The sequence below is a fragment of the Leopardus geoffroyi genome, chromosome D1 (assembly GCF_018350155.1).
Source record: "Leopardus geoffroyi isolate Oge1 chromosome D1, O.geoffroyi_Oge1_pat1.0, whole genome shotgun sequence".
NCBI lineage: Eukaryota > Metazoa > Chordata > Mammalia > Carnivora > Felidae > Leopardus > Leopardus geoffroyi.
The window spans coordinates 46,231,044-46,243,722 of record NC_059329.1 but is presented as its reverse complement, the minus strand read 5'-3'; the positions used below and the strand labels follow the sequence as shown (position 1 = coordinate 46,243,722).

At 45.7% G+C, this 12,679-nt stretch overlaps 1 protein-coding gene across 3 annotated transcripts in view; it reads right to left on the bottom strand.

Annotated features, from left to right (window-relative positions):
* Positions 1-2,546: 2,546 nt before the first annotated feature.
* The window catches only part of ME3 (malic enzyme 3), a 184,626-nt gene continuing 174,493 nt past the window's right edge, over positions 2,547-12,679 (bottom strand). For all 3 annotated transcript variants that reach the window (XM_045483694.1, XM_045483695.1, XM_045483696.1), the window contains 7 exons: positions 11,286-11,383; positions 10,902-11,015; positions 8,928-9,033; positions 8,179-8,321; positions 7,438-7,611; positions 4,132-4,230; positions 2,547-2,784 (listed from right to left, as the gene is read on the bottom strand). In XM_045483694.1, coding sequence (XP_045339650.1) covers positions 2,623-2,784; positions 4,132-4,230; positions 7,438-7,611; positions 8,179-8,321; positions 8,928-9,033; positions 10,902-11,015; positions 11,286-11,383 — 896 coding nt within the window. In that variant the 3' untranslated portion in view covers positions 2,547-2,622. The remainder of the gene's footprint in view (positions 2,785-4,131; positions 4,231-7,437; positions 7,612-8,178; positions 8,322-8,927; positions 9,034-10,901; positions 11,016-11,285; positions 11,384-12,679) is intronic.

The following is a 12,679-nucleotide window of genomic DNA, read 5'->3' as shown; positions in this document are numbered from 1 at the left end:
TCTCTCACAATTCTCCTGTCTACACCAAATACCTGCCAAGATCTCTTGTTCAAATTAGGCAGATTTGTTGCATTAATCCTCAGATCAATTTCCTAGGTGTTCAAAATGGTTTGGTGTTGATCTAGCTATGTTTCAGGGACTAGACAAGCTCAGGGTCCCCATACTACTCTGTCATCTTCACTTCTCTCTAGTTTGCTAATATTTTAAGATTTTGCATCTATATTTGTGAAGGATATTGGTCTGTAGTTTTGATATCAGGGTGATACTAGTATCATAGAATGATTTGAGAAATACTCCCTCCTCTATTTTCTGAAAGAGTTTGTGAAGGATTGGTGTTATTTCTACTTTAAATATTTGATAAAATTCACCAAAGAAGGCATCTGGGCCTGTGCTTTTCTTAGTGTGAAGTGTTTTTTTGTTTTTTTTTGGTGGGAAGATTTTTAATTACTAATTCAAATTCTTTACTTGTTATAGGTATATTTATTTCTGCTCTGATTTTAACTTGCTTTGGATTTTGTTTGCTTGTTTCTAAAGGAAGTTTATGTTATTCCTTTGAGACTTTTTTTTTCCTGATATAGGCATTTATTTAGAGATATAAAATTTCCCTCCAAGCACTGCTTTAGCTACAACTCATTAATACATATTTTTTCATCCAGCACACATATAATTTACCCTGCAACTTCTTCTTTGAGCCACAGGTTATTTAGAAATGTATTGTTTAATTTCCAAATGGTTAGAAATTTCTTTCTTTCTTTCTTTCTTTCTTTCTTTCTTTTTTTTTTTTTTTACGGTTGTTGATTTCCAATTTAATTATTAACTGTCCAGGAAGAGTTCAGGAGCCAATTGCATTTGAACTCTAAGAAAGAATGATGCCTCCAGGCAGAAAGCTAGGGTGAACTTCGATTTAATTGATAAAGGGAATGGGAGGGAAGGACTCTATAGATGGAGACCAAACATATGTAAAAGCATAGGCCTGAAAGTGCATGTGTTTAGTGCCATCTGTTCAGTATGGATGAAACAAAGGGAACGGAATTTATATCGTCTTGATCTCTTGGTCAGTATAGCTACAATTTATTAATTTAGTTGATATTTTCAAAGAACCTGTTTTTGTTTCATTGCCTTTCTCTACTATTTTTCTTTTCTATTACACTGAGTATAAAGGACATGTAGTTGGGGTACAGGATATAGAAAAGACAGTGTAAATATTCCCTGGTGTTCACATTCCTGCTTCACTTCAAATCCTCTTCTGAAGAGTTTCTCATTGTCTGTGAACCCAGGGATTATAGAACAGGGATGTTTTCTCAGGATATGCTTGGTTTAGCACCAGCACCAAGGAAGCAGATGTTGGAAGAACAAGGCCTAGGCAAGAGGTGATTGGTGTCTTAGCTAATTACTCTTCTAGGAACCCAGCAGTCCTGTCACTGGGAGGTGGCTACATAGAACGTACTCATGGTGGGCAGTGAGGTTTCTGAGGCTGAGCTGGCAGCAGGGGTTTGTGGTGGTAGGTCCCTAAGCATGGTTTACTGTTTTCTGTGTTATACAATAAAATTAGTGGTTGGAAGCTGTCATCTCAATAGGTCCTAGCAATTTATCAGGGTTTTTGATTGCAGGAGCTGTAGGCTTGTCCCCACCTCCCCATCCCAGGTGTCCGCTGCTGGACATGAGGGAGGTGAAAGCTACGGCTGAACTTGTCTAAGAAACCCCCAGGACATACTGAAGACATTTTATAAGAATACTGCCCTTGTTTGCTGAATTCCTTCAGAGTAAAGGGTGGGAGACAGAGAATTCCAGAGCCAGGAAAATGAAATCAAGTCTTCCCTAGAATTCCATGGTTCTCTTCCCCTCACTGTCTCTCTTCCTCTTCACTCTTTGGCTTGCTGACCCCTCCACACCCACATTTATTTATAGTTTTCCTTTTAGTAATAACCAAAAAGGAATCCTAACATTAAATAACCCACATGTCAGTGACTATTTTTGACTAGTGAGTTGCCTTCAGCTACTCAGCCTTCATATCCATCTGAGTCTTGAAGGGTGTACATTCTTCCAACAGGGATTGAACTCCCTCATGGGTGGACCATGCTTTCTGGCCAGTGGCTGCCCTTACCTTCCTCATTTCCTCACAACCCCTACCTGTCCTTCACTCCTGGGACTCAGTGTGCACACTTTTCCCCCTGAAGCCTTCTCTAATGTCCTCAGAGGAAGTGTCTCCTCCCTTCTCTGGGCACCTTTGCTTGACCTTTATCTGCACTTCTTTCATGGACTTACCACTTTCTCCCCTGTGGCAAAATGAATTGTGTCCATACCTGTTCTACTTCACTAGACTCTGAACTCTGTCAACGCAGAGTTCTAGAAAGGAGTCTAGCTTTCCCACAAGGCCTAGCTAATTGTTGGCAATTGGATTAAGAAATTCTTGGGGAGGAAGTCAGAAGAGGGTTACAGAAAAGGGAATTCTCAGGGCTTTCAGGCACAAGGCTATCATTCACTGTGTGCCTGGGTAGCTCCCATCACACCAGCAAGTTCAAAGGAAAAACACAGTGACAAAGATGGCCATTTTAGAACCCATTTATATTGTCAGTGTTACGCTGGGGTTGTTCCAGCCCCATACCAGACTCTGAAACTGCATCAGACTGTTTGAACATTCATGGCTTCCTTGGGCCAAGTATAGCTGTCCAGTGTAAAGGAGTCATAATCTGGAGTGTAGACCAGGGATCTTACAAAAGCCTCCTTGTCCTTGGGCTCTGGGTAGTAGGAGGCCAGGTTGTGTTTGTACGCGAAGTCGAGGACCTAGGGAAAAACATAGTGGCTGAGGAACTGGAACCTGAGGAGGAACCTGCCTAAAAGTTGCCTGAAGGTTGCTTGGGAGCCTGTGGAAGGGGAATTCCCCCTGGAGAACCACGAACTGTTGTCCCTGAAGCCACTGAAGCAGAGGGATGGTGAGCTTTCTGCCTAGGTAGAAATAAATACTAGGCCAGGATCAAGAGGCCTCAGACTCATGTCTGCCTCTGCTTCCAACTGCTGGTGGGTGCTGAGCAGTGACATTACTATTGCTGAGCCTCAGTTTCCTCATCTGTAAAGTGTGAGTAATGCGACCTTTCTCTGGAGTGGTGTCCAATACTGGACACCTGATTTCTCCCCTACCCCCTGCTAAATGTGGGCTGAATTGGAACAACAGCCTGGACATTGTTCTCTGCATATTAGATTTTGCTTCAGAAAAGCATGAATCTAAATATCCCCCAAAGGAAGGAAATGGACAGGGCAGAGTTGGGACTATCAGCTGAACTGTTGGTCTCGAAGGCTGATTCTGGATTTTACAATGGACAATACATGGGGAATAAATGCTTTTGTGCAATGTGTCTTCTGAAATTATTTTGAAAACTTATGGACAATGTAAAATATATATACTAATAAAAATGACAGTATAATAAACTCTAATACAATCATTATCTGTATCAATAATTATCAATGTTGGGGCCAGTCTTTATTGTACCATGTTCTGATTCCCCGAAAACCCATCATCTCTGCGGGGTCTCTAGGATGATATTTTTCCTTGGAATATTCCATGAACCTGATCACCCCATGGCCCAGTCATTCTGAGATAAAGGGGGGAAATGAGCATCTACTCTGGTAAGAAAGGCACTGAGTATGGAGCTTTTTCCCTGTCCTCTTTAATCTTTTTCAAACTCTGGGAGAAAGGAATTACTGGCGCCTTTGGAAAAGAGGGAAACTGAGGCTCAGGAAAATGAAGTAGTTGGTGGAGCTGGGACCCAACAGCCTGAACTCTTTCCATGATACTATAAAAGCTGACTTTTCTGTATAAATGGGCACTTATGATTCATTTTTTAAAAATTCCACCCACATTTTGATCCACAAGACTATGGACTTCAATGACCTTTTTGCCTGGTGTTTGAGGGGAAATCCAGGAGCTTTCCCAGAACTGGCCTGAGTGGGTGTTGGGAGTGGGGCTCAAGCTGCAGATAGGAGTTTCTCACCCAGCCTTGGGCTGCCTGCAGTGCAGCCCAAGGAGCTCAGGATGTCTCCATCGCTGCCATCCCCTTAGCTCTCCTAAACTCACAGAGAGAGGAGGCTGTTGAGCCTCACTAACCACATTTCTGGGGGCAGGATGCTCCTTACTTTGATGGCGATTCTCAGAGACACATCTCGGATGGTGCTGAGTGGTGGGTACAGTCTCCCCTGGGACAAATGCTGCTCAGAGACCTCTTGGGCAATTTGCTGGGGAGAGAGAACCAAGAGGAATAAGCTGAGTTTCTGCCTTCCCAGAACAAGCCCAACCCATGACCCCAGAGACTCACCTCACCCCACACAGGTGGCCAACCATGGCCATTCCCCACTGTAGTCTCTGCCACCTCATGGCCCACTGGGAGCTTAATGCTTGGGCTTTTAAGCAAGGACACATCCTTTCTGTACTGAGAGACTGGCTGAAGCTTTAAGCAATATGAGGTCCTGAATTCTAAAGAATCACTAAGACCAAGGTGAATAAACTTGTGGCTTGTAAAGCAGACTCTGGGATATCCCCTTGGCTGGTCCAGCCTATTGCACAGAGATCCCTGAGACTCTCACTTCCCTAGTTCCATCCTCTCCCACATGCTTAGTAAGATCCTGGGTACCCATCTAGGCCATCTTGTCAGTATTCAGAGCTCCTTGAGCTCTCCTCCAGCCCTGAGGAAAGGCTTCTCCTCTGAGTGACACCACAAAGGGGCCTTGGGCTTTATCTGAACGAATGTTCTACACACATCATCCTGGGAACAGCACCTCCCACAGAGCCTGTCTCTGAGGCCCAACTCTCCCCTTCAAGCCTCATCCTTCAGCCTCAGGCAGTGGTGCTCAGCCAGCCTTGCAGAACAGCCTCTGTTATGTGCTGGCTCTGAATCCACTCCCACTCAATCTTCTTGTGTCAGATTTAAATTTGGGAGAAGCCATGGTGCTCTCTGAGAACTATGTCCAAGAATGGATGAGCCAAAGGAGTTGGTCTTGCCTCAGAGTTTGGCTGACATTAGGAAAGAGGGCCTCCTCCTCTTCTGCCTCATTTTCATCCTATGCCTCTTTTCCATTCATTGAGTCAAACATTAACTGAGCTCTGTGAGATGCCAGGCTCTGTGCTAGTTGCTGAGGGTGGAGAAGCCCTTTTCCTCCTGTAGTCTGGAGTCAGTGGGCAATTAACAAACAGGTACAACAATTTTAACATAGAAGTGAGTGCAAGGAGAAGGGGCATAGAAGCATAGAGGAAGGCAGGGCCTAGTCTGCCATCTTCAGAAAAGCTTACCAGGAGAAGAGACATAAGCTAAGACCTGAAGGACAAAGTATGAATTACCCAAAAAGGGACAGGCAATAGCACATGCAATTTCTTGGAGAGAGGCAGGGAGGGGAGAGCGTGAGTTCTTGACTCTAAATAGAACCTTGACTAGGTTGATGGTAGGGAGGAGGCTAAAGGCTTGAGAAGGAAGGAGGGCTCAGTGATGATACATCTTATATAGAAGCCATGTGAAGGAGTTTGGGCTTTATTCTTTAAGCACTGAGGAGCCATTCGAATGTCTGAAGTGAGAGAGATGGACTGTTCTGGGTTTTGACGGATTTTCTTGGTGGAGGTATAGAAGATGGGATCAGAGGGAAGCAGGATTTCCATGGCTAGATCTGCATCTGGAAAAGGTATCCTGTAGAGTGAGGCATGGTCACTTCTAAGACACTGGGCACTGGTAACGCTCTGCTGCAGCTTGGGGTAAATCAGCTGGGACCATCCTGGTGCTATTGCTCACAAGCCCAGTGACCTTGTGCAGATAACTTAGGCTCTCTGTGCCTCACTTCCCTTGAGTATCACATAGGGATGATCACTATATTTATTTTACAGAGTGGTCAAGGTGAAATACATAAATCTCATAAAAGTTGTATTTGTTTTTTTTCCATACGGAAATCAGATTCAACTTCAATTGTCTTAACTTAAAAGCACCCCTTTCAGAAATAGAACTTGCCAGTCCTTTGAAGGCCAGACTGTCAGCTCCTAGAAGGGAGTGATCTTGTCCTGCTTGCAGCAAGAGACTAATACATGCATTGAGGAGAGGTTCCTGTGTAATTGATGGACACTGTTCATGAAATGATGGAGCTGAATGGTCCCACAGCACTAGGAGGTGGGCGTGCAGATGTCTCTTGGGGTTACATAGGAAGGCTCTAGCAATCACGTTTCTGCACAACAGGGGGATCTGCTTTCATGCTAACTCCAAGCAGGAAGTGACTCTTCCGTCCCATGGGGGTTTCAAATAGCTCTACCCACGGCCATGGCACACCACCACCAATGACACAGTAACAAGAAGAAATACCAGAATACTCACACAAGATGGTCAGACAGCCATGTCCTGAAGCCACAGCTAGTGTGCATATGGCTTGGGGGCTATTGTGCTTGCAGGTCTATACTACTTGCATGTCCTTGTGGAGCCAGTGCTCAAAGACCAGGATGTAGTAAGAAGGAACCTAGAGCATGAGACAGTTCCTTGTGGGGCCCATAGAAGTGGAGCTAGATAGGGCTGCATGGAAGCCATTCCCATGTCTTGCAGGGTTCGGGGCTCTCATCAGTGCCATGGTGATGGGGAAATGCAAACATGTCAGAAATCACAGCAGAACCTTTGGTGCTCAGTGGGGATAAATAGATTTAGTATTTGTTTAGGGTTTTAATTAGTTTAACCTCCCAAAACAGACATTTCTATGCCTTGGTTTCCTCAGAGTGAGGATAATTGTGAAGTGCCTGGCATTAGTAAACATTTGGTAAATGTAAGCCACTATAGCTGTTATTCCTAATCACCATTATTAGGAATGTGTGCTGTCATTCTTAATATATTCTTTCATTGCTTTCATCATGTCCAGTAAAGAATCATTTTGGGAGAGTTTCCAGTTAGAAACCTGGAGCAGGAGCACCCCCATATCTGTGCTTAATATCCAAGTACTCAGATCCAGACTTGCAACCTATCCCTTAATAAGCCCCTAGTGGGGCTTATTCTGCAACAAGTTACCCTAGTAACATGGTCAAGATCAGTGTATGGAAGAATCCAATGCCTGTCATGGTCCATGAGCCTAGTTTCAAGATGGTTTTGGTGGCATCTTCTCTGTTCTAGGCAAGTGTATGGGCAGTACTGTGAGGCAAGGAGCAGATTGAGGTATGTCCCCTCACTACCAGTGCTTCCTGCCAATGACTCCTCCCATTGACTATTCCTTATTCCCCCTTAAAAATTGTGTGCGTGTTCTGAGAGAAGTTTAAGCCTCAAGGCGATGTTGAGAGAAGCTTGAGGTTCAAGCATTTTGAGGATCCACTGCTAGGGTGAGGGGCAGGTGGGTAGAAGAGATGAGAGAAGGATTCTTTGGGAGCCCAGTGTAGGACCTGGTATAGATCACAGGCCCTGTTGGGAGCATGCAAGGGAGGAGGGACAGCGATACCTCCGCCGTCAGGAGGAAGATCTCATCTGGGATGTGCCGGATCCCCCCAGCAATGACTCCCAGAGCCACTCCAGGGAACACATAGGCATTGTTTCCTTGCCCAGGAATGAAGGTCCTGCCATCTTCCAGAGTCACGCTCTTAAAGGGACTTCCACTGGCAAAGATCCCTCGGCCCTGGAGGCAGGAAGAAAACCAGAGATGGACCCTGGAGATTGGTTTCAGGCAGTAATGGTGGCCTAGTTATTTTTCCCAGATGTTGAGCCTGTCTTCATCCTCTCCCACAGGCTCAGCGTTGTGCTGAGCACATTACAGGTGCTGAGAGCACACTTGTTCATTTGACCAGAAAGCTTAGCTCCCACTGAGTTACCTGGCAGCCAAGAAATCACTGAAAGGTGAAGGTTTTTAACCTGTCACCTCCCGACAGGGCTATCCCAGGACATGACAGGTGTGCAAGTGACCTAGAGTCTACAAATGCCTCAGGTTCTGGTCAAAACTCTACATTACTAGAGGAACCTTGAGCAGTATAACAGGATGGTAAGAGCCTGGGTTTTGGAGCCAGACCTGGGTTTGAGGGCCAGCTCTACTCCTTATTAGCTCGGTGACCTTGGGCAAGTTATTTCATCCTTCTGAACCTCATTTTGCTCATCAGTGATGCGGGGATTTTTTTCACCCTCACAGGGTTACTCATAATTATTGTTACTGTGTCCTCTCAGCCTGGGGAAGGAAGGATTCCCCGCTGACCTCAGTGACCCGGTAGCACTTCTCAGCCGTGCACTCGGCCTTGCTGGTGGGGTTGCTCAGGGCAAAGATGATAGGGCGCTCGTGGAAGGAGGCCATGTCCCTCAGAATCTGCTCCGTGAAGGCTCCTGCGATGGCAGCAACACCTACAGGGAAAAGGGGGGGGGGTAGTAGGGATGCCTACTCTTTATAAACAACCCATTCCTCTCCTGGTGGTAGTGGTGGTGGTAGGGAGCCAGGTGCAACAAGAAAGACTTAGGAGTCTTGGAGATAGCGTCTGCCATAGGAATGGAGGGAGCCAAAGAGAAAAGGGTCTTCTTGCTCAAGCTGGGTAAGACCTCCAGTTAATCCCTAAGGGAACACTGGTCCACTTCAGGTCCCTGCCTGGTTAAGATGTACCTGTGAAGGCATTCCTGGGCATTGTCCTTTAGAGTGGGCTGCTCTCCCAGGCTAGGAAGAGGTGCCAGGGTCCCCTTTTTAGGGGAGCAGCACTCATTTGCTCCCAGACCAGCCCTGTGCTTTTCCACTGCACTGGATAATTCTGCATCACTAAGCCCCAACTTGGTGCCTTAGTTCTATGATTTTTGTACAGTAGTCACTCAATAAAAGATTGTGGCACTGAAGCAGGCATGGGATAGGGGAGAGAGCTGTGTTTCTATTGATCACTTAGGCCTCCTTGCTGAGCCTCAGTTTCCACCTGCAAGTCAAGAGGGTTAGCTGGGCTGAACAGTGGGTCTCCTGCCTCCTCCTACCTATGATAGCTGTGGGCTTTACCAGCCTCACCACCTCCTCCAGGGAGTTCACTTCAGGATGGTCCTGGGCAAACATCTCCTTCTCATGGTTCAGGTGGCTCCTCCCCTGCAGGGAAAGGAAAACACAATGCAGCTTGGCATTGAGAACTGCTGGGCAGGACATGGATGCATCTGGAGATCCTGAGAGCATTCCCTGTAGAGCCCTGTGCTCTGGTCTGAGCTATCAGAAGCCTGGTGGCTTATCCTCTTGAGCAGATCTCCTGGTAAAACCTAAGGTGGAACCTGAGGATTTTAATGTGTGTTTGTGTTACCAGGTGGGGTTGGTGTGTGAGGTTTCTTTAATCCAAGCCACATGTGGAGAATCCATAAAACCTTTCTTTGTGCTGCTAGGGTCATGGCTCTGGGGCCAGGACAGCAAGGCTCTCGTGAAATGTCTGAGACTGACCAGGACCCTTGGCCCCAAGGTGTCCAGCACTCACAGGGCCAGTTGAGTGATGGGGAGCCTGTGCTCCCGCCAAGGTCAGGGAGCTAATGTGAATGTATTTTACAAGGGCCATTAACCTCCCCAGGAACAATAATAAGCTAAGTTCCAGGGAAGGCTTGCCAAGGTTGGCTGTTCCCAACAAGCTCAGGATTCCTTCCATTTGTTCAAATAGGAATCAGTGGGTGACAGTACGGTAAATAGCACAAAGGTTTCTGATGACTCCTTTGGGTCAGCTGGCCTCCTGAGAATCAGAGTGAAGACACCAGCTTTGAGGGATATTTGAGTAGAGGTGAGCTCCATGGAATGAACAAAATAATGCTGGAAGGTGGCAAGAGGGAAGCGTGGCAATCTCTGGCAGCTTTTACCTGTGCCTGCACTATGCTCTGGAATGACCTGGGGTGAGAGGACAAATTCCTTCTAGTGGTAATTGGGCTCTATATGAGACAAGGGAAGGTCAGTTTCTTCTTGAAGGTCTCTACTGTTCTTGGTTGATAGCCCCATGGCCTCCCCTCATCCTATCTCGGTCATCTTATTATTTTTTTTAATTTTTAAGAGAGAGACACTGTGAGTGGGGGAGTGGGGCAGAGGAATAGCAAGAGATAATCTTAAGCAGGCTCCACACTCAGTGCAGAGCCTGATGTGGGGCTCTATCCCACTACTCTGGGATCATGAACTGAGCCGAAATCAAGTTGGATGCTCAACCAACTGAGCCACCCAGGTGCCCCATCTGTCATCTTTTTAAAAAATCTTTCACTGATATCCTATGTTAGTGAAATTTGGGGCATTAAAACATGGAGGGCTCAGTGAAGTCCTAAAGGAGGAGGCCATCCAATTGTGTCCCTCACCACATTCCAGTCAGAAGCTGGACTGTTTCTCTCTCATTTATTCTTTGGCCCACACCTCAAACATAATTATGTACTCATTACATGCCAGGCATTGGTATAAAGACTATATAGATTAGGGGCGAGAGAGACAATTAAAAGGGCAGCTGCCCTACAGTGTGGCAAGTGCAATGTATACAGGCTATATGAGCATAAATGTAGGAAATGAATTGACACCTAGATGTTCAGGGAAAGCAACTTGGAGGACGTAACAGAAGACAAGGAGGAAACAGATGGGGTTAATGGTTGAGAGTGGGTATGTGGAAAAAGAAAAGGGCATTTCAAGCAGAGGAACAAATTATGCAAGGATGTGGGAGAGACAGTATGTTACTTCTGGAAAACTATGATTTACTGTGGCTGGAGGTTAGTGCAAGGCAAGAAGTGGTGGGAGATAAAGCTGGAAAAGGCATACATATACAAACTTGCTCACATATCGAGAGCTTTTGGAAGAGCTACTTTGGGGTGTGTTTCTTGCTTTGGAGATTAGAACCTTGTCCTCCTGTTTGCCTTCTATTTTGTTTGAGTTCTTTGCCCCTTGGAGACCTCTTATAGTCCAGTTCCGATAGCTGTAGGTGTCAAGAAGCCTCTAGGTTTCCAGACTGACAGTACCTTGACAATGAGTCCCTTGGAGTCCACCATCCAGATCTTCCTTGTGGCCTCTGCCTTGGGTACACCTTCTTTCTCTAGAGCCATGACAAGGAGGTGGGCGATGCCCATGGCTGCCTGGGAGGGAACATCCATATGGTAGATGTTCAGATACAAGGCAAATGGCTGCTCACCATTTATCAGATGCTTTACCAAGATTCTCTCTTCTCCATACCTTTCCCCCCACTCCTAGGAGGCTTGGTTAAGTCCTTGAGACACCCAAATGTTGGTGTCCAGGCAGCTGCAATTATCACAATATACCTGTGTTGCTTCCTCTTCTCAGCACCCCTGAACACCTCCCTTCCTTCATGCTTCTCCACCCATCCTTATTCTCCTGATGTCACCTACCTCACCTGCGCCTTGGAAAACAAACACATGATTGGAGAGCTTGTTCTTGGTGATTCGCAGAGCAGCCAGGATCCCCGCTACAGCGACAGAGGCTGTGCCTGTAACAGAGGGCACTGAGATCAATCTCTGGTCATTGGCTCCCAACCCCTAAGAGAAGACCCTTGGCAGAGTTTCCCACACCTAGAATGTGTAGCCAAAGAAGCAACTTTCCTTAGCCCTTAGAGAAGCCTGTAAGCATGCAGGTTTGGAGCAAAGATATGTCCTCTTTTGTAGAAAAATGTCCTTTTGAGAAAGAGCTCCTGGATTGTTATTAGACTCTGGGAGAGAAGATCAGATAGTCAGGTGTTGCTACCACCATCATTCATAAATAAAATGACAAGGACAAACATAACAGAGGCCAAAAAGAAGCATGAACCTCATAGAATAATTTGTTTACAGTATAAATGGATTAAAAAAAAACAAATTAAAAATGAAACCACAAAGTAGCCATGAGCCATTAAGTGACTATGTGATCTGAGCTGTCTATCTTATCAACCAAGTCATAAGGCTGGGTGTGCCCAGTAGCATAACATCATCAAATGGCTTGAGCCCATCTGAAAGGTACAAATAAGTTGCATGAGCAGGTGGCTCAGACTCATTTGACACCTACTTCTGCTGCATGATGTCCTCTCCTTCAGTGCACACCTAGGGCCTCATATGACCAAGGAGAAAAAAGCTTGGGCTTGGTTTACAGATCATTCTTAATGATATGCTGGAATCAATGAGAAATTTATGTTGCAGCTTCACAGCCCCAATGAAAAGTAGTCCTAAAGGGTAACAGTGAGGAAAATATTCCTAATGCACATGACTTCAAGTTATAAATTTGGTTGTCCATTTTGGTCCAAGAGATGGCTAGACCTATATTGATTCATTGGCAGTTGCTAATGGTTTAGCTGATGGTCAGGGACTTAGAATAAAATAAACAGTAAGGTTGGTGATGAGGAAGCCTAGGATAGGGGTGTGTGGATGGACATCTTGGGAAAAGCATAGAGTGTGAACAAAGTTATGCCACACATGAAAATTGAGCAAAGGGCATAATGAAATAGGTTCTCTCTACCAGGTGGAAAAAATGGCATGTCATGTATATGTTAGTCAGTGTCCTTCTCCTGCCACTTAGGGTTTGCTCAATGAGTTTATGTACCAAGTAGCCATGGTGGCAAGGACAGAGGCTATGCATGGACTTCCTCCCATCAAGGTTGACCTGCTACTGCAGAATGACTAACCTGTCAATGGCAGATGCTAACATTAAGCTCCTGGTATGACACCATTCCCTGGGAAGAACATCTACCTGGCAGTGGAATGGTTACTTTGGACTCTTTCCATTATAGACAAGAAAGACATTTATCCTCAATGGA